This window comes from Dermacentor variabilis, chromosome 10 (genome assembly GCF_050947875.1).
Source record: "Dermacentor variabilis isolate Ectoservices chromosome 10, ASM5094787v1, whole genome shotgun sequence".
Classification (NCBI taxonomy): Eukaryota; Metazoa; Arthropoda; class Arachnida; order Ixodida; family Ixodidae; genus Dermacentor; species Dermacentor variabilis.
In genome coordinates, this window is record NC_134577.1 from 5,360,809 (window position 1) to 5,387,018 (window position 26,210).

Genomic DNA, 26,210 nt, shown 5'->3' on the forward strand with positions numbered 1-26,210 from the left:
GTCTCCTGGCCACTGAGTGCGCAGTGTACGACCGCTAGACCGCATAGTCGGCGCTGACGATCCGTAGTTTGATGCTCGGCGCAGGCTACAGAACCTAGCTATATGGCCAGGCATGCCGCAGCAGTAACACACTGGCGAAGGGCGAACTTCAGAATGCGGATTGGAGTATTCTGCCGAAGACATCGGTTGAGGGTAACGAGGCTCTTCCCCTTGAAAGTCGTAGGTAGCGGTGAGTCTTCGTGGACGAAAGTTGCGTGGGCGTGGTGGTTCGGTTGTAATGTAATGCGGTTCGTCTCTGGAGCCGTTAAGATCCGCGACGTTCACTGAGTGGTTCCAAGTAGCCGAAGGGGGTTCCCAAAGAGTGTCTCGGAAAACGGAGGAGCTGCAACGTGGCGCCGCATAACGTGCCTGTTCGTCATGTCGCTGGAGCTCCTCGCGGATTATCTGGCGGATGGCGGATGAAAGGTCTGGGAGCGGAGGACTTGTGTCAACACTTGCTACAGTCGTTACATTGGCCAGCCGTCCAAACTTTGGTGTAATTCGGCGAGTCTTCAGCGCCTCGAACGTACGGCAGTGCCGTATCAGTTCTGATACAGTGTGCAAGTTCTCTTTACCAATGAGGAAGTTGTACACATCTCCCGCTATTTGAAAAGAAGCGTACAGTGTCGAATGCCCTTGCCGAGCACACGGATACAACGGGCCACAAGATCGACTGGGATCGCTCGAAAATTATCGGCCACGAAAGAAACCTAAAATCGCAGCTGTATCTGGAATCGCTGGAGATACAAAAAACATGTCACACGCTCAATCGAAATGAGGGAACCCTCCCCCCGTCATACATGCGCTGCTTACGTCACATTCTGTAGCATACATAAGCTTTCATGTACCTTCCGTCATCCCATTGTGAACAAGGCTTCCGTAGCGAAGCCGAAACGTCTTTTAGATTCTTTCATTTTTTAGCACTTCTGTTGGTCGGTGTCCTTCGTTTTATTTCTTTAAGGTTGACTAAATACAAATCTTTACATCCTTGGCTTGCGTTCTGCAGAGGCAAGAGCCTGAATTTGTGTGGTGTGGCCGTGCAGAAAATAGTGTAGCCCAAGTGCACATTTGAGTGATGACTGTGGTTGCCATTGGATATTTATGGCCAAGAAGTTTTATGAAAGCAAGCAGGTCGTTCGTCTGTGTGCCGCACTATCATCCCAGTAACCGGACGTGGTGCACAAGCAAAATAGATTTAGAAAGTCACATGCACAGACGCACCAATAGGGTGCAAAATCGAGTGCTGAAATGTATAACAAAACTGATGAGCTACACAATGAGCCGGCTGTATGACCTTATTCATTCAGCACGGCTTTCCTTTCCGACTGCCCCATGAAATGAACACCAGTTCAAAACATATCTAGCTGCTCTGCATATACACAAATGCATAACACTTTTATGAAACATTCGTAGTGCATTGTACCGCATAAAACAGTTTTTATTTTCTTGTGGCCTAGTTACAATTATGCCACAAAACACATTCACACTATAAAAATGCTGTCGCTAAAACGGATTGCTTAGGCTTGGATTTCAGGGCTAAGGGCTAGCCAACACCTGTCTATGGCTGAGTGGTTGCCACTGAACAAACACATCCTGCTAAATTTGCCAAGTTCCTTCAAAATTAGTGTTTTGGCAGAGGTTGGTGCAGCTCAATGGTTTGGCGCAAGATGGTGCAATTGGCGCAGCACTTCTATCCCAGGCTTCGGAGTGGAACATCTGGATGGACGAACACGATCGTTTCAATGCGCCACCATTCATGTGATTGTACACAGAAACGATCAGGCGTTGGTGCCTCCAGCATGAGGGCGAACATATTCACTGAATATCCTGCCACGGTGAGTTGGGCTTGTTCAACTCATCCATGCCCATTGTAATGTTCTATTCGGCTAGCTGGCACTGGTGTATGAAAGGTGCAATAAATGCCCACTACTGTGTTGTTGTTCCTTTGTCCTAAGGGAATGTTTGAGACCCCCACAGTGGCTGTCAGCTTGTGCAGCTGCACCTCGCCCTAGTTACAAGCACACAAGCTGTGCACAAGCTAGTAAATGTGCATATGTAAAGCATCCATACCAATATTGAGTGCAAATTTCAGGCTTTTACAATGCCATTTGAACATTGTTCACAGGCCCCACAAAGTTTTGCTGCTGACAGCACAAAGACAGAAGTTGCGCAAGTCCAGTCAAATGTGCCACTTAGAAAACAGCTTCTTTTAAATAGCTTACAGTCTACAAGTCATAACCCAAGGAGAAGGACCATTTTTATAGCTAAATAGTAGGGTTGTGCGAATAGTGGATTTTGAGTTCAAAGCGAATTCGAAGCGAATAGTGATTATGGCCAAATATTTTCTAATCAAATTTCATAGTTGTTAAAACATACTTGGCCCAAAGGTGATATCCAAGAGCATTATTAGATGAGTGCAATAATTAAGTAAACTAACTTAATTGGTGAAAATGAGGCCACAATAATTTCTAGTATGAATTATTTATTAGAACGCAAATATGAAAGACTAAATGAAATGGGACACAGAGTTCAGTCAGTTGTTATGAAGGAATATAAGTTGTTCGACGTGCTCTGGAAGAAGTTGCTCCCTCCTGGTCATCACAACGTTGCCTGCTGTTAATAGGACCCTTTTGCTGGATGCCTGGGTAGCTGGAATTGACAGGTACCTCTGCGTGACTATAGCCACCGCAGGGTAGAGCTGAGAGCCCAAGGTTGACCACCACAGGAGGGGACCCTCTGACCGGCCAAGCAGTGCGGTTTGGAGATATTCATTCACCTGTTTCTTGTACTGGGACATGCCAACCGCCTGCAGTCTTTCCTCTTAAGCCATCTTCACTTTTGAAAACGCAGCCCACACAGAGCACGCCTCTTCTTTGGTGCTTGCGGCGCTTTCATTCTCTCTGGCTTCTTCTGTCCCAGACGGGTGGAGCTTTTCAACTTCAGAAAGCAGCAGGCTACTCGCACAAACTTTTCGCTTGGTGCGGAACGAAAAATTGCCTTATAATGGGGATCTACCAGCATTGCCAGCACTAACAGTGGTCGCAGCTTCACATCCACAAACCTGGTCTTCAGACTTCGCAGGAGGCTGCCAGCAAAGGAGGCTGCCTCACTGGCTCCCGAAATGTACTCTTTCAGTGTAATCTTTAAGTGTAATCTTGGTGCACCGAAGCAAGGGCATCACCTGCGAGAGTGTTGGGTATGTGGTCGCAGAAAGTTCCGTTGTTGCTTGGGGCTGAAGTACACTGACCAGCCCTGCCATTAGCTTCCACTTTGCGGATGACAGGTTTTCAACACCGTCCAACTCGGATAGCTCTGCAGAGATTGCAGTACGAAGCTCAAGGAGCCTCAACATCAGGGCATGTTCGCTATTCCAGCGCGTAGGTATGTCTTGCATGACTTCACAAGGTGTTCAATCCCCATATTTTTTTGCATTTCTTGCAGTCGGGCGCGTGCCTGAGTGCTACGTTTGTAGTGACCAACAATAGGACGTGCCTTTGCACACAGCTGAAAGAAAGGTTGTGCTTGCTTTTTTGCGTCAGTGATGCAGAGTTGCAGAGTGTGGGCAAAACGCTGAACCCTGTGCCACTGGGAATGCTCCACGGCAGTGACAAAGTTTCTGCCATTATAAAGAACAATATATGTCGGCAAGTCTTCTGGAAGCTCCCAATCCCTAATCACCTTCTGCAGAAACTGGCAAATGTTTTCCACGGTACAGTCTTCAGCCATTTGACCGCATGTTAGAGTGTAGGTGTGCAGCATGAACTTCCTGTCCATTATGTGGCACGTCACACTTACGTAGCTCTGACAAGCGCGCGAGGTCCAGGTGTCGGTGGTCAAACTGTAGCACCCGACTCCAGCATCAATCATTGACCGGAGCGCTTTCATAACTTCAGCCTTTTTTGCGGCGTACAAAGCGGGGATCACCGACCTCGAGAATGTGGTCCTTGAGGGCACGCTGTACTCGCGAATAGCTCACCTCAGCATTTCGGCAAAGCCACTTTCCTCAACCACGCAGTAGGAGTGCAAGCTACCCGCGATGAAGGTCGTGATCTTCTCAGTTAATTGCCTCGTCTTCGGTGCAGTCGATTTCAATGTCAGCCGAAAGTGCGGTGAAACTGACGGCTGTGGCGTAGACTGCCCAGCGATCTTCTTTTGTCTTTCACGGGTGGCGCATTCTTCTTCGTAGGCTGCATACAAGCTCGGATGCTTCTTCAGGTGGTTTGCAAAGGTGGTTGTTGTCCCTGGTGGCGTTTTCAGTAACTTTTTGCATTGCTCACACCATGCTTTGTTTTTAGTTGGAAGTTTACAGAAATACCTCCAAAGTGGGTTTTTCACACTGCTGTCTACTTTACCGGCCAACGAGGCTTCCGCCATTTTCAACTTTGAAAATGTCGATGTCATGCTCATTCACTGGGCCTTAGCATATCGTTTTCTATTGAAATATTATAGTAGATGACTACAATATTTCAAAAAAAGGATAAATTGATGAAGCGATTATTTAAAAGCGAAAACATGTGTCAGATCAAAATAAAAGGTTATCCTTATCAGAACCTCATATTCTAACTGTAGATTTGGCGCTGGTGAGAAAAGACTGCTGGCAACAAACGCGTCAAGATGGCGCAGCCCTATGCCGGCGTTGTATCGGCATATTGTCACTCTTTTTTCTTTCTTTTTGGCAGTTGGTAAACAAAGTCGATTGAATGACTATAAATAATATATTTAAAAGCTCTCGCCATAATATTTATACAATTTTGCCGAATACGTGAGTTTCCTTATCTTAAAAACTCTGCTTTACCGATTATTGGACAGTAAACAGACCTGCTTGATTTTGGGTTCTAGCGCGAAGTGAAACACGGACACAGAAAGGAAGCAGACAGAACAAGCGCTAACTCACAACAAAATTTTTATTGAAACGAAGAACATATATAAGGGCGATTGCAAAAACCGTAGCATGAGAACATGACAAAGTAAAAAGCATCAGTTAAACTTTGTCATGTTCTCATGCTACGGTTTTTGCAATCGCCCTTATATATGTTCTTCGTTTCAATAAAAATTTAGTTGTGAGTTAGCGCTTGTCCTGTCTGCTTCCTTTCTGTGTCCGTGTTTCACTTCGCGCTAGAACCCAAAATCATGTTAACGTACCAACTCGCCCAAATGTCTATTCTTAAACAGACCTGCGACCGTGAGTTTGCCAACACTTAGAAAAGCACGAATATTACAACTGCCCTCGAAGCGAATATCGAATAGCGTATTATTCTAAAGTACTATTCAAAAATTCGAATATTCGCACAAGACTACCAAAAAGAGATCGTGTAGCGTCACCTTAATCATTGATTATCACCATGCAGCATTGTAATCACTGATAACCTCACATAGCTCGGGCCACAAATTATGAGAACAGACCAACACTGTGTCATGGGCTGGGCCAGACATCATAGCTGCTGCTCCCTTGCTTTCTTGAATAAATACAAAGCTCGTCGCATGGCAACGAGGTGATGTAGACTGACTGGCAACATGTTGAGGATGACGGCAAGCTTCGACAGCTCTCCATGCCATGGAGCTCCATTATGACCAAGTTGGGCAAACCATCCCCGTTGGGCCAACTTAAACGGTGAAAGAGGCTTTGGGAGGGCCATGACGAGGGTCATGACAGTGGTAGCCAGCGCAGCATGTTTGCCCATTTATTTAGGAAGCCAATTGCTGTAACATCCAGCCCTGACAGTGACATGATGACATTCTGTTTTCGCATCTTGTACTTCTAGTCATGCTAGCTTATCAGCTATAATCATGTGATGGTAATCAGTAATATAGGTAAGACTACAATCAAAGCTCACAGTACCTGTGAGTCCAAAGACAGTGGTGCGCAAGTACTTGTGGTGTCCAGCCAAGTCGATGAAAGTGATGAGCTTGGCCGAGCGCTCGCATAGCTCCTCCGGGCTGCGACAGCGGCCATACGTGACTGGCTGCCCCTGGCTTGTGAACCCCAGGATCTCACGACTAATTGATGATGTGTGCCCTGTCTGAATCTCGTGCAGGTGCCTGCATATTCAGAACAGATCATACTATGATGCCTCTGCCACATCGCTGCCTTCCACCATTTGCACTCACAGGTTCTCCAGGGTGGCATATAATCTTTTAAAGCAGCACCCCCTATCTTTCATGCATAACGTGTATAAACCTTAGAAGGAATGGGCTCACCAGGCTCATCTGGCAAAATGCGACAAAACCCACCAAAAGGTAACTGTGCACAAGTGTTGTGCCTCAGCTTTGAAGTTGCAGCTGCCGTGTAAAGATGTTTTTCAATGAGCTTCCATGAGTGCCACCATATCTGATCACATTGCCAATGCTTGCTGCCTCTGTTTACGACAGCAGAGCATAGGACTGGCATGGCGCAACAAGCCAATCATCAATGAGTGTGTGAAGGAAACAAACCTTGGGCCAAAACATCAAAGGATATGTAAATGTCTCATTTATGTGCGCCAATGCTCCTAACGCCTTGTCCAAATGCTGTGAGCACTGCCATACGGTGTGTGTACTAGAACTTGGGGATAGAAATTACGTTCTAAGAAGCAGTCATGCACAATTTTATACAATGTATTAAATAAGGATTACTGTCATTTGTTCATTGTTTTTTCTTCATTTATTGTTAATGCCTCTGAAGTCACATGTTGTCTTGATTTTGGTTCAACAAAATATTTTTCTGCAATGGCATTGCATTTCTTAATTCAACCTAATCACTCGTGAATGTGCCAACTGCAGTAGATTTGTTAATGTCGTGTTCTGAGCTTGGAGGATCTATGTTTTTAAATTTTGTAGTAGCTTATACAAAAGACGTAATATCATTTGTCGCTTGTTTACATTGTGGTTCGACATGAAACGTTCAGCTTTGAACATCCTTACATAATTAAACCATCCCATCGTCGGCATACTTGCTAATGAGTTCATTCATTCCTGATATGTGAGTGTGACTCTTAGTTGGGTTTCAGGGCAGACATTAGCAGAGAGCACAAAAATATTGTTTACAGGCATGAGTGACTGGTCATCAAATTTTTCCTGAAACATTTCCTGTGATCAAAAATAATCACAATATTGTTAGCAAAACCTTTATTTGAGTTAGATGATGGTTTGACGTATTATTCCGAAGTCCTGGCAGAAACAAGGACGAAGAAAACTTATGAGTACAGTGGCTACAGTGATGCAGAGTTGGCAAAACATAATTACAGCTATTTGAGGTAATAGTTCTGCTGAAATTGGCAAGGTGGAGGGAAGTAATTAATAAAGAGAAAATGAGACATCCACCCAATCGTAGCAATTGCTACAAAGGAAACCCATATGGGTTCCTCGAAAGAAAAGTCTCGCAGTTGAAGAAAAATTCGTCCTGGTCCGGGACTAGAACCTGGGACCACCGCCTTTCCGGGGCAGCCGCTCTACCACTTGAGCTAACCAGGCGGCAAGCAGATGGCTGGGCGAAGTTGAATTTATTGACAACTCGAAGCAAAGACAATTGTTTGACGTAATAGTTCTGCGGAAACCCGCAAGGTGGAGTACAGTTGAACCCGACTATATCGAACCCGTTTACATCGAATTATTCTATGTATCGAACAATTTATGGGCACGGTAGTTACAATGAGTATATATAGCAAAAATTATGCTTACATTGAACAAAAATAGCAGCAACTCCCAATATATCGAACGTCAAGCTGCGGAAATGTGCCCCCAGAAGTTGGCTTTCCCTTGTGGTGGCGGGGAAACCTGGCCGCGTGGGTCCATCCAATCGCTCTCCCTACTGTGACCGCGCTGCCTCGGGCAAGCCGTCGACACCCCCCTGCAAAAAATTATCCTGGCCCGCCCGCAGCGCTTGCTCAGACAGCCAATCAGAGGCTCTTGTGCCCTCGTCGTGCACGATAGCAAAAGTGCAAGTTGTCTCGCTGCTTTTCTGGTTCATTGTGCGTGCGTCTTGTGGGCCTTCTCCCGCATTGTTGCCGTGATGAAGCCGCAGAATTCGCCTTTCGTCGTGAAGCTCGAAATCACGTCGGGTCGAACGTGGTGACAAGTCGGATGTCTCTGCAGCGTGCAAGATTCCGAGGAGCACTCCCAGGACGTTCTTGAATAAGGGAGAGATTAGGGCTAGAGCGGACAAACTTGCGACCCGGTGCCCGTGGCGCCTGACGCATACGCACGGCTGTGTACAAGTGGTTCATCCGAAATTGCTTCTGACGTGCCGGTTTCTGCGTGCTCGGTGATGACTAAATTCTGATGAATGCAACAAAGCCGTTGCCAGTGTTGTCGAAGTTTGAGCGAGCTGTCAGAATTTCCGGAAGCTGTTGATGAATCAACAGTGGACGAGTACGTGAGTGCAGATGATGGTGTCGCGGCCACGGGAGAGCCCGAAAACGAAGACTACATTGCCAATATTGTACCAAGTACAAGTGAAAGGGGGCACAATGAGGAAAGCTACAACGGTCCTTTGCCCACATCCTCCGAAGTGATTGGTGCACTCGCACTAGTCTGGTGCTTCTGTGCAAATGCGGAAGGTTGCGGCCTCAACTGCTACGACTCTAGACAATGTGGAGAAGTATGCGCGTCGCAGGCAGCAAAATTACCCAAGCAGAAGAAAATGCACAACTATTTCATGCAAAACTAAGCTAGCTTCATGAACAAAGTGATTTTGTAAATAATATGTTCTTTTATGACATCCAATTATTTAGCAGGCTTATATCGAATTATCCTCCATATCGAACTGATAGGCATTTTCTTGCGAGTTCGATATAGCTGGGTTCAACTGTAATTAATAAAGGGAAAATCAGACATCCACCCAATCATAGCAATTGCTACAAAGGAAACCCATACGGGTCCCTTGAAAGAAAAGCCTCACAGTTGAAGAAAAATTTGTCCCAGTCCGGGACTCGAACCCGGGACCACCGCCTTTCCGGGGCAGGCGCTCTACCATCTGAGCTAACCGGGTGGCTAGCAGATGGCTGGGCGAAGTCTAATTTATCAACAACTCGAAGCAAAGACAAGTGTTTGATGTAATAGTTCTGCGGAAACCCGCAAGGTGGAGGGAAGTAATTAATAAAGGTAAAATGAGATCCACCCAATCATAGCAATTGCTACAAAGGAAACCCATACGGGTTCCTCGAAAGAAAAGCCTCACAGTTGAAGAAAAATTCATCCCGTTCCGAGACTCAGACCGGATGTGGCTGCCTTTCCGAGGCAGCCACTTTCCAGGAAACCGTACGGCTTTTCTTTGTAGCAACTGCTACGACTGGGTGGACGTCTTATTTTCCCTTTATTAATGACTTCCCTCCACCATGCGGGTTTCTGCAGAACTATTATGTGAAACACTTGTCTTTGCTTCGAGTTGTCAATAAATTCGACTTCGCCCAGCCATCTGCTAGCCGCCCTATTAGCTCAGATGGTAGAGCAGCTGCCCCGGAAAGGCAATAATCCCGGGTTTGAGTTCTGAACCAGGACGAATTTTTCTTCAACTGCGACGCTTTTCTTTCGAGGAACCCGTATGGGTTTCTTTTGTAGCAATTGCTACGATTGGGTGGATGTCTCATTTTCCCTTTATTAAGTAATTACAGCTAATGCATGTTTTTTCTAAGCTTCTCCACTCTCAACCCAAATGACTGAAAGCTGAACACACAAAAATTACTTATCAGGAAGCGGTCTTACTAAAGCATGTAAGCCTACAGCTCATTAAAAAAATTAAGAACAAAGAAAATAGTGGAGTTAATCGCCCTCAAACTGCACAGTGGGTTATGACTGACAAGGGATGCTGCAGTGTGGAACTCTGGATTAATTTTAGTCATCTGGTGTTCTTTAACATTCACTTTAAATCTAAATACAGGAGTGTTTTTGCATTCTACACCTAACAGAACATGCCTGCCATGATTGCTAATCAAACCACTATGGAGGCAACGTGGTAGGTCTTGAGGCAAGAAATGGCTAGGCCCAGTGAAAGCGCCATATCTCATTTATAGAGAGTGGACTAGCCGGTCGGAACGCTGTACACAGAGTGCCTCAAGAACATCACTTATGACGCCATTTGAATTGTGTACTAATCACAAATAAACTGCTCACTACTGTCTGTCTTTGCTCTATACGACTGAGATATTGGTTCCTAGTTGCACAGTAGACTCGGCCAAGGAATATTATGGAGACTTACCATATTTACTCAATCAAATACGAGTTCTTTTCATGATTTTCAGTGCTTGAATTCAAGTCTCGTGTTACATTTGGATAATGGCAAAATTGACCATTTTAATACAAATATGTACAGTAATTCCTTGTTATAATGATATTGCTTTACTCGAAATATTGCTTTATTCGAAATTTCTTCTGGTCCCGACTCAAATGCGTGCATTTTAAGCCACATTACTCGAAATGCACAAAGATGTTGACCCACTTAGAGTGAAATGGCGAGCGGAGGCATCGCTGCCTTCGAGCAGCGGCGACCCTTTTGCGCATGCAGTGTCAAATTAATGCCACCGATGAATTAGTCTCATGCAGGCACAGAACAGGCCACAAAAGTACCAAACCCACAACCAATTACCGCCTAGTAACGGGTACCAAGCGAAGTACCGAGTGCTCCCAGCTGTTTATTACGTAGTGAACGGAAGCTGTCAAATTCCATGGTGCAGCCCGCCCGAACTGTTAATCTCGGTCGCAATCACATCGCTAATGCCCCCCGTGATAGAATCTACACAAAAATTAAGTTTTCCTGACGCTTTGCGATTCCAGAAAATCACGGTCTCTTGGATGCCGAAAAGTGGCCAAAAGACCTCAGGCAGACTTGCACCCTAGCACTCAATGAGGTGCGCTCGATAAGCAAAGTTTTACCGCTCTAAAGAGCACTTCTGGCACTAAAACGCGCCAAAAAGCACAGAAGTGTCCCTCTGAGTAGAAGTGCCATGTTCGACGCGAGGAGCTATGTTAAGAAATCAAGAAGATGACCTTGGGGAAGCCGGTCAAGAAATTTGCTCGCTGCTTGCTATAATTGGCCTGCATCGCAATAAAGCACTGCCCCCAGCTTCGTTGCACTTTTCACGGTGTAAATCAACCGATAACTTGCCGAAAACACAAAAAATCTTACCGTCGCCAGCGGCGAGTCAGACTGTCAACATAGTGGGTCAACACAAGCTGGTGTTTCACTGGTGATTTTCTCGAGCCAGTCATGCTCGATTTGCGCCATCCTACTTTAGTCACATGAAGTCTCACTAAATTTTAAGAAAGCGAAACTATCTCCGAAAGTGATCACAAGAGAACACCACCTAAGGAAAGATCTGCCTTCTCCTCAGACAACAATGGTGAGTGAAGAGAACTTGTTTCCAAATTTTACCATTTCTTTTTCCATTCATCTCGTGTTACATCCGAAGTTTTATTACTTTTTTATTTCTTGTGACTGGAAGTCTACCTTTGCATTACAATCGCAGCCGCATTACATTGGAGTATATATGGTATTTGGCTGCCACAGTGACTTATAATGTATCCAAGTGAAGCAAATGAGTTCACTCACCGAAAAAGGTTGAGCCTTGCACTACCATGGCCATTGTCCAGCTCACCCTGTGTGAGTACACCCAGAACAGTGCTCTTGCCAACATCTACACTGCCCAGCACGGCCACCCGGATCTCAATGCTCTGCTGGTCTTCGGGCACCTTGCGCACCAGCACCTGTACCAAAATCACCAGAAAGTGTCTGCAAAAGGCATACAGTGCGATGATGCATGCAGCCCTAACAAGGGAGGCATCATGGCACAAGACAAATGCATTTTAAGACGACTTGACTTTATGACAGCAGCAGAGTTGGGCAGACACTCACTGAATGAAAGACACATCTTTTCGTCCAACATAATGTAGACTGGCAGCAGTGTTCTTTTGATTTTTGCACCGGTTACAGAGGTTGAAGACAGAGACTGACATCCATTGAGTGCGGTTTATTGCTGGAACAGCTGTGACTAAGACGGCGCGGGCACGAGCCCTCATACTCAGCATTGGCCTCTTCTTTCTCTACAGTTGTCAACAGACTGTAGCGGCTGCCTAGCGCGTGTGTGCTTCTAGGAGCTATAGCCGCTGTATAGGACGTCTGATGTGCAGGCTGTTCGACAGGGAATGACCTGACAATACTGCCCCTTTTTGGAAACGCTTTTGCACCATGGCCGATTTTCCATCTCAGAGGCAGCGTGTTTATGTTCTTGACAACTACACTATCACCGGGTTGTAAGTAGTAAGACAGCATCAGCTTGCTGTGTTGAGCAGATTATAGAAATGGGAAGCATCCCTTCTCCCTCCTCTTCCAACCATGTTTGTTGTAAATTTGCAACGTTGTGCACATGTGTCACAGGTCTGAGAAATCAAACAACATCCGGTATGGCATCTAAAATTTTGGCAGCCGTTATGCATTGTTTCTAGTATTGGTTCGATGAGTAAAAAAATGCAGTTTTGCCTGAAAAATGAAGCAATGAAAATGACAGCAAAGTATTAGACAACCACACACAGGTTCGAAGTTTTATTGGCCATATAAATTGCAGTAAACTTTCACTTACCAATTAAATTAACAAGCACGGTGTCACGCATGCACAGGTAAACATAAACGTTATTTCAGTCGATGACTCCAAACAATTGCTGCCACAACGCTGATGTGATGAAGAGCTCAGGCATATGGGAGCAAACACTTAGTCTGCCTCTCACTTCAATGCACGTTCAAAGCTTGAGATTATTATGCGACCTGCAGTACTAGGTGTGTGGGAAGACAGTGCACATAAAGCCACCAGCCACCTCAGCACGCATCTGTGCTATGCTGCGCTGACAGCCAGGTTAGAGGAAGAGACGCACCTTGTCGAGCTGTCTCAGATGCTGTGCCACAGTGGCCAGACATGGGCTCCAAATTTAACTTGGCTCATACTGCAACTCTCATTCGTGCTACAGGTTAGACAGTGGTCATCACTCGTCACAAAAGGTAAAATTAAGACAGTTTATGCTAGTGACCACTGTTTTCTGTGAAAAGCAGCAGTAAGTATCCCCAGCGATGGGAATTTGCTTAAACCAAATGGCTGACAGGGCAAGGAGCTGGCCCACCAGCTCCCTGCCATTGTGCAAGTGTATATATGCTCTAGTGGGGGGAAACTGCCATTTGTGAGCAACTATGCATCGAGAAAACTGCGGACAGCAAAGCACCATGCTGCGTGATTGTACGATTACCACGTAAACCTATTTATTTGTTATAATAATTGCGTTTTTATTTGTTTTGCAATTGCTTTCGGTTTGAAAAGTGGTATATGCAGTGTTCTGTCATTACACAACATAATGTGGCCATAATTTTGGATAGAATGGACTTCAGATATGAAGGACCTTTTTCACTGCATTATGGTCTGTTGTAACAAGCGTTGACTGTATTGTACAGCTGACAGCTGTTTGTGGTACATTAGCTGACCTTTTGAAGTATGGCTATGCACACAATACCAGCCGCATGGTGAGAATGATTTGCCATAAGCATGCCCCACCTTATGGCAAGCTACCACCACTGGTGAGCACACACCTCCAAATCAGACACTTCGAAGCACATTGACAAGGGTTGTGCGCAGCGTGTCAGGTGTACCTTCAAGTACACGCACAGTTTAGAATGCATATGCAGAGTCAATAAATGCAGGAAGCCCGCCTGTCAACAAATCGGCATCACCAATAGTCAGGAAACCTCTGTCACCACTTGGACTCGCCATACTTCGTAATTCCCTGCAGCAGTGCAGAGGCTATGAAGCTGGCTTGTTTGTGTGGTGCATGCAGTGCTCACAAGAAGCCCTTAATGCTTGCACGCACAGCAACAATACATACACTAGCCCATATAGTGATGCGGGAATTAGCTTTTATGATCTATGGAGACAGTATATCGACCAATTTAAGCTCATCCTTCGTTTTTCTTTGTATGCAAAGGTGCAATAACACCAAGAAAGTATTTCGGTGTGTCTGGTCCATAACATCAGGCGTGTCAGTGGGGAAACTACATTACCTCGAAGATGTTTTGTTATACTGAGTGGAGAAAAAGTACACAACCTACACAACCTCATGCATGTGCATGTGACTTTTGCCAGCGTCTTACCTAAAAAAGAGATGTTTCAAGCACCTATTTCTGTTACTTTCCTGTCTAAACATCCAATCTGAAGTATGCAATAAAGATCGCATAATTGTCACACCAGTAATTAGCCCGTATTATCCTAAGCGTGCAACAGCGTACCTCAGCTGCCTTGCGGGCATTTCCTATGGAGCGCTCACGCAGCACAGTCAGCGAGGCACCCAGTTTGGTGGCCATGCACCCCAGAGTGGCCAAGGAGGCTGCCATGTCAGTCGCACTCAGTCCTACCAGCAGGCCTCCATCCTCCACGCCAATTTCATAGATGGCTTCGCCCTGGCCTGCATACATGCATGTATGCTCAGAAGGTGACACATCATTCTAATAACTTCAATGTGCGCACTAAAAGCACTGTATCTGCCAAGTTCACAGGCTCTTAAAATATTCACTTCTTCCGAGTTAAAAAACAAGAACAGATCCAAAATCTTTAAGTTGCTTAAGCACTTATGAAGATACTGGCACACCAGCAGCTGCCATGAGCCTTTTTCAGAAACAATAGTTTGAAACGGCATTCCTTCTTTATATGTTTTTACTGTGAAAAGCATGTCCAACTGTAAGCCTTACTAATCCTAGAGGCCAATTTATCAAGACCATTCTTCTCTTAAAGAGCTACAGCCTTTAGGGTTACGGCCTCTAAAGAGCATAAGGCCAAAGGACACTAGACTGTCGTCAAGCGCAGATCACAGGCAATTCTCTGCCTATATCGGACAGACTGTGTAAACATAAGATTACAGGAGCACGAGTCATCAAGACATGGCAACTCTCAGTCACCACATTGCCTCGCACTGAAAAACAATCTCAGTAAACTTGGCTCCAGTGATGGAGGCCAGCGGTGTTCAATGAGGGGCTGCTCATAGCCGGGCACTACCGTCTGCCTTGTCAGTATCATTTGGCACTACCTGTTTGTTCTAATAAAATGCTTTTCAGTATGGATAATTGGGCTATATCATTAGCAAGGTGAGCTAGAGCAGTACAACAGACACAAAAATGTGTCCTCTTTCTCCATTTTTGTTGTCACAATGCTCTAGTTTCTCAATTAATCAACTTTTCCTAAACCCCCCAAAAAAAAACACTTTCTTGGATTGTTCCTATTCTCATTAATACACTAGTAGCTTTTTGCTTCCATCAAAGTCCGGTTAAAAGCCAACTGCAACAAAATTTAGGGCCATATAGAAAGGTTAGTGTAGATATACAGCAGCCTCCAAGAAAAAACTTATCTGATATACGGGCTTCATGAAAGGCTTGCAAAAGTAGATGTCCTTAAAGCAGAATGAAAAAACTAAATATGCAAATCCCATGCACTGCAGGAATCAATGCAGGTGAAGCTTTCTGTGCTGTTCGCATTCATTGATAGTATTTTGTGGTGATGTTGATGGCATACGACAGTCATGATATAACACAAAGAAACAGTAGGTGATTTCTTATCAAGTGAAGCAAATGCTCGACAACAATGTAATCCAACCCTCAACCAGCCTGTGGGCGTCCCCCATTGTACTTATGAAAAAGAAGAACCGCACTCTTTGATTTTGTGTGGATTACCACAAACTAAACAAGTTGACGAAAAAAAGATGTCTACCCTCTCCCCACTTAGATGGATGGCTCTCTAGACCACCTTCGACATGCCCGATACTTCTCGTCAATAGATTTGCAAAGTGGATACTGGCAGATCGAACTTGATGAACATGACTGCGAACATGATTGCATTCGGAACTCCTGACAGCCTGTGTGAATCTAAGGTGCGGCCCTTCAGATTATGCTCAGCTCCCATGACCTTGCAAAGGATGATGGACACCATGCTGTCATGTCTTAAGTGGGAATCATGTCTCGTCTATTCAGATGCATCATTGTTTTTTTTTTTACTTACGAACACTTGCAGCAACTTCATTCGTTGTTCCTTGCAATTGGCTTTGCAGGCCTATCATTAAAACCTGAGAAATGTCACTTTGATTATAGGGAGATGAAGCTCCTCGATCATGTTGTCAGTCATGATGGTGTTTGACCAGACCCCGAAAAGAATATGGCTGTTGCCGCATTTCCACCACCTGCCAACAAATGTAACGTGCACTGCTTCTTGAGCTTCTGCGCATACTGCAGACGTTTTGTGGATAACTTTTCGAAACTCGCAGAAACCCTGACTCATTCAACAAAGGAGGATATCCTGTTTGTTTAGGGTCCAGAGCAGAGAGACACCTTCTCCCAGCTTCAGTAAAGCCTCCAGACACTGCCCTTGGACACTTAGATGAAGATGCCAACACTGAACTTAACACTGATGCTAGCAACATTGGCCTTGGTGCAGTCCTTGTGCAGTGGCAAGATGGTGTTGAATGTGCTTTTGCTTATGCTAGCCGCACTTTAACTTCTGCAGAAACTAACTACTCTACCCCTGAAAAAGAATGCCTAGCTGTCGTCTGGGCGATGAGTGTGTGCGCAATCAGCCAACAAAAAGCAAGAGCTTTTGGTTGGCTAGCTAATCTCAAAGATCCTTCAGGGCATCTCACCAGGAAGAGACTTCGTCTTCTAAAATCTTATGTAACAATCATCTATAAGTCTGGCTAGAGGCACGCTGACGCTGACTGTCTTTCACGTGCTCCATTTGCAAAGGTGTCAAGTGATACGGATGATGACAGTCATTTCCTTTGCACTGTCAATATATCTGACTTGGCTCAGCAACACCGGGAAGATTTAGAACTCTGGCAACTTATGAACTATTTTGAAGGCTGCAATTCGTATCCTCCACGGACATCCGCGCATTCACCATCCTGGTTCTGTGTCCGTGGCAATGTCTTGTACAAAAAGAATTTCCACCCATTGGTGACTGGACATCTCCTTGTCGTTCCACCCGTGCCGCGTGCAGATATTCTGTCCACTTGCCACAATGAGCCCTCTTCGAGCTATTTGGGATTCATGCACACCTTGGCCAGAATTTGTTATCACTGCTACTGGCCTAAGCTTGCCCAGGAAGCCAAGCATTACATGAGAACACGCCGCGACTGCCAGTGCCGAAAGGTTCCACTTCAGCGCCCAGCCAGTTTCCTGAATCCTGTTACACCGCTAACACCACCCCTTCTACAAATCAGTATGGACTTGCTGGGGCCCTTCCCTCAAGTCTATTGCTGGCAACCGCTAGGTCATGGTTGCGACTGATTATTTGACGCGATACTGCGAAACTGGAGCCCTTCAGCGAGCCACAGCCGGTGATGTCGCGGACTTTTTCATTGACAACATCTTCCTCCAGCATGGTGCACCAGCAGTAGTCACAACAGATTGTGGTACAGCTTTCACAGCATAGATGATGCAAGACGTCATGATGCTTAATGAAGCAGCTCGTTGCCGAGCCACTGCATACCATCCTCAGACCAACGATCTTACAGAGAGGTTAAACAAGACAATCGCTGACAGGCTTTTTATGTATGTCAACAGCAACCACAGGGACTGGGACAATGTTTTGCATTACGTTACATTCGCATCCAACACTGCTGTTCAAGAAACTACTGGGTTCAATCTTTTCTGGTTCCTCCATGGCCGTGAGGCAAACATCGTGCTAGACGCCATACTCCTACCTGCCCAATACATCATCACCATTGACATGGATGAATTTACCTGGCTCGCAGATGCAGCTTGCAAGCTTGCATGCGAGCGAATTCAGAGTCAACAATATGTAGATTCTAAGAGGTATAACACTCGCCATCGCGAGGTTATCTACCAACCCTGTGATCAAGCTTGGGTATGGACCCCCATTCGCCAATGTGGTAGGTCGGAAATGTTACCATGCCGCTACTTCGCTTCCTACAGAGTACTGCGCCACCTCAGCGAGGTCAACTATGAAGTTCTCCCTGAAGACACCACTCGGCGATTCTGTCGTGTGCATCAGAAGGACATTGTCCATGTTTCCAGGATGAAACCGCACCACTGATGTTGACAAGACCATTCTCATTTCTACTCGCGTCCTTCCTGCTTACCCTTTCCTCTTCATAAACTTTATCAGTGTTAGAACGTGTGTGCTTTGTATGTTTATTTATCTTTTTTGCATTTGGAGCATCGAGGAGATGCTTTCTGGAAGTGGGGTAATGCCACGTGCAAGCAGTTGGCTGTTTCGTGGGCTTGCCGCTTTTGTAGATGATTAAGTAAGCCGGATGTCGACAGCGACGGAGACACATTCTCAGTGCAGGTGTCGGACTTGATCTCTTCGATTTCTTTAAATTAAATTTCACAGTTCTTGCCATATAGACAGTAAAGGTAACTATGTGATGTTAAATGTTACCTTGCCTGCCCAACATGTCTGTCCACATAGTACACAGAACACAGAGAATCGTATCATTCATTCATTCATTCCGTTACTTAGAGAGCCCAAATGAGCAATGCTTTCTGACGATGCATTTTTTTTCTCCCGTGCCACGTTAGGTGAACTGCCATGAGTACAGAGGGGTAAGGTTAATCACAGTTCGGCAGTGGTGTGACACGGTCACGCGCATTGACTTTCCCGCTTTTTGCAGCCTAGCTATAAGGTGGCTGGTAGCTGCATCGAAAGTTTGTTTTCTCGTTTGGACAAGACTGCACTGCCAAGGGGCAGATCCTAATCTACCAAGAAAGAAATTGACGTCGCCCACTGATATCAGCCTGGACCTGCTACCGAGCATGCGCCAACATCAGCCCCACCTGGATCAACTATAAAAGGACCCTGCTACTGCCAGAGACGTTTAGTTCGGCAGTGGTGCAACATGGTCATGTGCATTGACTTTCCTGCTTTTTGTAGCTTGACTATACGGTGGCTGGAGGCTACATCGAAAGTTTGCTTTCCCCACTGGACAAGACTGCACTGCCAATCTACCAAGTGTGTGTGTGGGTGTGCGTGCATGTGTGTGCGTGCGTACGCGCACGCATGTGTGTGTGCATGTGTGTGTGTGTGTGTGTGTGTGTGTGTGTGTGTGTGTGTGTGTGTGTGTGTGTGTGTGTGTGTGTGTGTGTGTGTGTGTGTGTGTGTGTGTGTGTGTGTGTGTGTTACTTAACATGGACGAGAACCTAAAAATTTTTGGGCAACGGGAATTCAGGCGCTTCAGAAAAGTGCTCAGTACTGTATCGATACCTGCGATACAGTGGCTGAATGTCACAAGGAGGTCAAAGAACTTATGAAAAAAAATTAAGTCACTCAAGACTAGCAACCAAGCTCTGCAGGAGGAAAACCGCAGGCTAACCCACCGAATCAAAGACCTCGAACGCTATTCTCAAACAAACAACATTGAAATTAAGGGCGCTCCTGCAGACTATGAGCCACTTGAAGCCATCACGAAGTTGGCCGAGTTTATCGGACAGCCTGTGACCGAAAGTGACATTGATGTATGTCATAAAGTACCAACCATAAATGAAAATGAAAAAAACATTGTCATGTGGTTTATGAGGCGAGGAAAGTGTAATGCAGTCCTTACGAAAGCAAAGAAAATGCAGATCACGACTGCTGTGCTGGGGCACAGGAAATCGAGTGCCATGTACATCAACGAGCATCTCACCCGAAAAAGCAAGCAGATACTTAGCGCTGCAACAGCAAAAAAGAGGCAGGTGGGGTGGAAGCATGTATGGACTAAGGATGGGAAAGTCTTCGCACCTCGAGAAGATGGCTCCCCTGTGCTTCGGTTCATCAGCCCCGAGGACGTGCAGCTCATGACAAACAATGCGGAACAGCCGTGATAAGCCTTTCAGAGCAATCTCTTTCAATCCCAAGCTTATGTCTTATTTTGTTGTTGTGCCAAGATGGCTGTTGCGCCAAGATGGCTGTTGCGCCAAAAAGCCTAAACACACTGCAAAACAAGAACTCTCCAACCTTCCTTCATATTAATGCGCGATCATTGGAAAATAAGCACGATGATATAGATTTGCTCATTGATTCTACTGGTGTTCACTTTGATGCCATAATGGTCTCGGAAACTTGGTACGCGCGACAAAACGTTCCGTTTACGCGTACTGGTCATCAAACATTCGTGCTAAACCGTCCGCAACGCCGGGGCGGTGGCGTGTTGCAGTTGGTTAGTTGCGCTCACGAAGGGCAAATTCTGAAGGAATTCTCTGTCTCAAATGATAATTTTGAAATATTAACTGTGCAAAATGGCTCCAGGATTATATCGGTGGTCTACCGGCCTCCTAATGCTTGGTGTCAAGTTTTTCTTTATTTTCTCCTAGGAAATGTTAGAATTTGTGTCCCGAAACAAATATGTACTGTTTCTCAGCGGTAACCTGAACATAGATTTGCTATCTTTTTCCAGCATAAGTAGTGATATTCAGTCAATTCTCATATCTAGTGGACTTAAAAATGTTATAAATAACCAACCCGCATGACTGATAGAACATCGAGTCTACTTTATCACTTTATCACAAATGCAGACTGTGAAATTGTGTCAAGTGGAACACTTACGTGTGATATTAGTGACCATCTTCCTGTCTTTGCTTTTATTTCTGATGGAAATGAAGTAAAGTGTGAACGTAGCAGTCCTGTGCATACGCAGGATATTACAGATTGTTCCCTTCATGCCTTTCAAATGGAAGTTCGGATTCATGATTGCAGTCACGTTCCATCGTGTACCGACGCAGATAGCACGTACGAAGCGTTCATTACGGATTTTAAAGCTATATATAAAAAACATTTTCCAGATATCGTTATCAGAAAATGTAAGAAGTCTCAAAGACCTAGGATAAGCACTTCCCTCCCCAAGCAGATAAATTTGAAAAACCACATGTACTGGGAATTTGTGAAAACTAGAGATATAGACCAACTTAAGGCTTTCAAGGTGTTTAGAAGTAAGCTCAATGCTAAACTATATGCTGCAAAAAAAAAAGAGTATTACCAAGCCTATTTTAACGATGTGGTGAGCAACTCTGCTCTGTTCTGGAAGCGACTAAACAGTCTTATAAAACAGACCAATGTTTCTAATGTTGACAGCATGCTTGTGAACAACCGCGCTGTCTGAACAGCAGATCTTTCAAATGTTTTGAATGATTTCATAGCTGTAGGAGAGCCTACAAGTTGTAACAGAACAAGCATACCCTCGATTCATAAAACTGCACAATTGTCTGGTAGTGTGGCGTTTCTTCCCATTAGTGCCCCCGAAAAAAATTGTGGTGTCGTCTGCATATCCTCTCCATTTGATATTTTCAGCGTTCAAAGAAAGATTACTAATGTAAACAACGAAAAGATGTGGTCTGAGAATGCTCCCTCCTGGCACACCATGTGGGATAGGTTTTATTTTTGAGTTTGAATGATTATGGCAAACGTACCGAGACCGATGTTGCAGACACGAAGACAAAAACTTGTTTGCGTGGCCACGTACTTCGTGTTGTTCAAGCTTAGCTAAAAGTGTGATATGATGTACAGTATCGAATGGCTTTCGTGAAATCTAAATATTTACTCAAAGCCAGTTCTTTCGCATCAAGCACTGTAGTTATAAATTATTTTTGTGTTAGTAAAGCCAATTACGTCGATTTGCCTTTGAAAAGACCATACTGTGATGTCGAGATGAGCGAGTGCTTGTCTAAGAAACCATACAATTGCTTGTGTATGATTTTTCTAAGCCTTTCAAAAAAACAGGTAAAATGGAAATCGGCCTAAAATTATTTGGGTCATTTTTAGTTCCACCTTCGTGGATTGCTACCACTTTTGCAATCTGCATTTCCTTCAGAAAGCAGCCCTTGTCTAAGCATAAGCTGTAAATTTCAACTAAAATGGGTGCAATTATGTCTATAACGAGTTTAACTGGCTTAACTTGCACATCATTTGCATCATGTGACTTGGAATTTTTTAGGCTGTAAAACAAATTTTTAACTTCATTCTATTCCAGACACTCTCGTCAATTATGCAAACATTGTGCTCCAGGATATCGCAAACTGGTGTGATAGAAACTATTTAATAATTAATGCTAAAACAACACATGCGATCATGTTTCGCCCAAAGCATAAGGCCGTAAATCTTGAAGACAGGTTGTATTTAAAAAGTGAAGAAATTAAAATTTTCAATGAGGTTAAAACACTAGGGGCTATATTTTCAGAAAATCTGCTTTGGAACAAACATGTAGAATGTCTTTGCGGAAAGCTAAACAGAATAGTGGGACTGTTATATAGACACCGACATGTCTTGCCTACCATTCTGAAACGAACTGTGTATAACTCACTTTTTCTTTCTACACTAAATTATTGTCACCTAGTCTCGGCAACAACATCAAAACAAAACATCGTTAAACTAAAATTATGTCAAAAACAAGCAATTCATGCTGTAGCTAATCTTTCCTCCAAAGAACACACGTCTAAATATTTTTACGAATACAAAATAATGCTGGTTGAATTCATTTATTTATTTCGTCTAGCATGCATGTACAGAACAATGTTGAGAAGGGGAAATGTTGATTATGTACATTTGTTTAACTTGAATCGTCGCGAAATTCCCTAAAACACGAGACATGCCAGCATTTGGTTAACATACTTTTATGGTACTAATTATGGAAAGCAATCTGTACTTTACCGCATTGCTGATCTTTTAAACACCCTAATTACAAATGGATTAAACCCGGATACTATGCCTCCTCGTCCCCTTTTCACTCATTTCCTTTCGCGAAATCCCGCTGTGTGATTCCTGTACTTGTATTTGATTACGGTATACATATTGGTATGCATGCGCATGTGCGTTCCTACCTATGTGTATGTATATGTGTATGTGTCCATATGCGTATGTCATCTATTTATATCCAGTTTGATGCATTGGGTGTATTCATTTTTGTTTTCATTTTTTTTAGCTGCATTGCCACAGCTTACTTTCTGAAATTATTTCGTATGTACCTCTCTGATACCATTTCATTTTCTTTTTTTGTGCCACAAAAAAAAATTACTGCCTGTACATCTATGTTACTATTTCTTTTTTTCTTCACATTTTCTGTAAAGTGCCTAGACTTATGTCTTTATGTGCGTATGTTACTGCTGCACACTGTCAAATTGTACCGTATGGGGCCGGGCTTAGTCAAGCTGCAGTGATGCAGCTTTTTCCCGCCACCCCTTTTTCTCTCTTTGTTGAGAGATGAAATAAAATTTTGCTTTCATTTGATTTGACTTGTTTCCTGACTGCATTGGTAGCGGATCCAGTTGTACCCATTCCCTGCCACCTCTCTCTCTCTACTCCCTCTCTAACATTCTCCCTACCTCCTCCTCCCTGGACTGTCATTGCTGTTGTGCGTGAGCAAGGAGGTCAGCGCGGCAGCTCCTGCAATGCTTTTGCAGCGGGGGGGGGGGGATCATGCCAATCATGGTGTCCAGAAGGTATTGTTGTGTCCCCCAGGCTGCTTCAGAAGGCATTGTGGTATCCCCCAAGGCACGTCAAAGAGCATTGTGGTCCCGCTTTACGGAAACATCACTGATGTCGCCTATCTCGTCTCCCGCACCCCTGCCTTGAGCTCTCAAGCACTCCCCGATGCAGCGTGCAAGGCAGCAGCAGTGGAAAAGTCGAAGGAAGAGGCAAAGAAGGCTTCACTTTAAAAAACTGCCATTGCCCCAAGTGACGCATGGCTCAGAACGTGTGGCTTCTAGGCACGACCTCCAAGATTAGGTTCTGCTAGCATGTGCCCATGGTGCACTAAAACATCTTGGAGGGCACGTGCTGGAATGTGCATCATATCTACTAACCTCTCAATGCGTGCGTCGTATGTTTAGGTGCTATTTAGAAGCTGCTAATAAGAAAACTATACAATTACCAACCATGTAGCTTTGCCAAGATTGTTTCAGTACAACAGTAAACTTCCGCTAATTCAATTCTGGCTGATACAACTTTTTGGTTGTCTCAATCCTGTCTGGCACCCATGCAATTCTATGAGCCCAGCCTTTCGTTATTCTGATCCTAAACCTGGCCTTCGCTGGGGAATTCAAACTTGACCAGTCAGCACGCACATGCCTGACCCCTTGGTGACTCCAATAACGACCCCTTATGTGGCACCAACTGCCTCGGCACAGATTAGAAAACTGTGAATGTGTTGAATATATATCATCTCTTGTTGAAAATGACAATTTTTGGCCTGCCCTAGGAATATTTTCAATCAATAACCATAGCTCCCCAATGTTTAGTTACAGTCTCTACCCAATCATAATGCACACTTCTTTTTCTACAAAATGGGCCGAAACATGCCTGCGCGGTGCAGTTGGATACAAAACCAAAGCTGCCTTCACGGTGTTTGTATGCTTTACAGCGAAACAAAGATATACTGTGGCGAAGATGCCTTTAGGAAACCGGCCACCATTGTGCAACACTTTTTTTCTTGCTAAAACATTGGGTGTGCATTAGATTTCTACTTTGTTTAGGAGCTTTAATGGCATTTCCAGTTAGTTTGTTACTTTGTACAAATAGAAAATCGGCGCCCATTTGATTTGGATGTATGTTAGAATTGGGAAAATACAGGAAAATGCATCAGGGGTGTGTTCTGGCATTTTATTGCAATAGCAACTATACAGACACTCCAGGCGCATTTCCACTGTCATCGCTGCCGTGGTATTCCGTATAAAGTTCAACTGAGATAACACCGTCGCAGTGTGCCGTATGCTGTATATGTGCGAGTCAAAGCATGCGAGAGAGAGAGAGAGAGAGAGAGAGAGAGAGAGAGAGAGAGAGAGAGAGAGAGAGAGAGAGAGAGAGAGAGAGAGAGAGAGAGAGAGAGAGAGAGAGAGAGAGAGAGAGGGCTCCTTATAAGAAAAACAGAGAATTTTGCCAGTGCGTATATAACCGCTGGCATGCTACTCTGTATAGGGATGGGGAATGGGATTAAAAGATTCCAGAGGAGAGTGGGAGAAAAAGAGAATAAAAATAAATATGAAATGTCCAAGTGGGTCTGACACTAATATTTACAGGTGACATTGCGGGTAAATTTAGGCTTTTGTATATGAAGTGTGCAATCTTTAAAGCTTTCCTACTAGACCAATTTCTGACACATCTTTGAACAATAAATCCAAAACCCACCGCTCTTTTGAAAAACCGGGCGTTAGACCTAAGATGCTCGGTAATGTTAGCGGTTCGTGGCAAATCATGTCCATTTGTTGCTCAAAAAATTGTCTCTCGTCGCAGTACGCGGGGCATTCTAGTAATGTGTGCTCCATTGTCTCTAAGTTGCAACAGTTATCACAGTATGGGTTAGTGGTAAGCCCTATGCGGTACAGATAATTGTTTGTGTATGCCATGTTTAGTTGAAGACAATGTTACAATGTCTCTAAGTGTCGAGGAAGTGGTCGTGGAATTTTTGGTCTCATTTCTGGGTCAATGTAATGCAGGAACTTATCTTCGTGAAGCGGCAGATTCCAGATGCGATCTTTTTCTTGATAGGCATATTTTTTTGCCATGTTTGAAGTGTTAGGTTTTGTAAAAAATGTTCTTTTGAAATTGCGGTATTGGAGTCCATTTCTGGCAGCTTCATCCGCTTTTTCATTTACCGAAATGCCGGCATGGCCAGGTATCCACTGGAACTTGATGCAAGGCCCAGCAATCTTAGCCTTGTGGTGAAGATAAGCAATGTCAAATGCTGCAGGTTGATTATTGCAACGCTTGTGCCTGTTCCACATACTTTGTAGGGCTGCTTTTGAATCTGTGAAAATCACCCATGTCTTTGGCGGCTGCTGTCGTAGTACATACACAAGGGCCTCCTTAATGCCATATAGCTCCGCTGAAGTAGAAGATGTCGCTCGCTCAAGACGAAACGAGAATCGTTGCCCTGTAGAGGGAACAAAAAGTCTGCACGATGAGCGATGTGGAGTTGTAGAGCCATCTGTGGAAATGTGCGTTGCGGCTGCATATTCTTCGCGAGGGTGAAACAACAATGGTGGCTCAATCTTGCACGCGCAAGGGAAGAAAGTGAGTAGGTAGTGCGCAGTTTTCCATTGCGTGGAAGGCACAGAGGAGGAAGGGAAGTGGGGGTCTACTTTGGTGGCCGTAGCATATGGCGTGGCCCTATCTTGAAAGCAATATGCGATGGGAACAGAGCGCGCCGAGTGTTGGTAGCTTCAGGTGTGCTGTGCTCTTGCCGCTTAGTTCGTGAAG

At 44.7% G+C, this 26,210-nt stretch overlaps 1 protein-coding gene across 5 annotated transcripts in view; it reads right to left on the reverse strand.

The window, feature by feature from the left end:
- Positions 1-26,210, reverse strand: part of LOC142559761 (GTP-binding protein 2) — a 110,613-nt gene that overhangs the window by 76,016 nt on the left and 8,387 nt on the right. For all 5 annotated transcript variants that reach the window (XM_075671389.1, XM_075671387.1, XM_075671388.1 and 2 more), the window contains exons 3-5: positions 14,273-14,448; positions 11,561-11,715; positions 5,879-6,078 (exon numbers count right to left, since the gene is read on the reverse strand). In XM_075671389.1, coding sequence (XP_075527504.1) covers positions 5,879-6,078; positions 11,561-11,715; positions 14,273-14,448 — 531 coding nt within the window. The remainder of the gene's footprint in view (positions 1-5,878; positions 6,079-11,560; positions 11,716-14,272; positions 14,449-26,210) is intronic.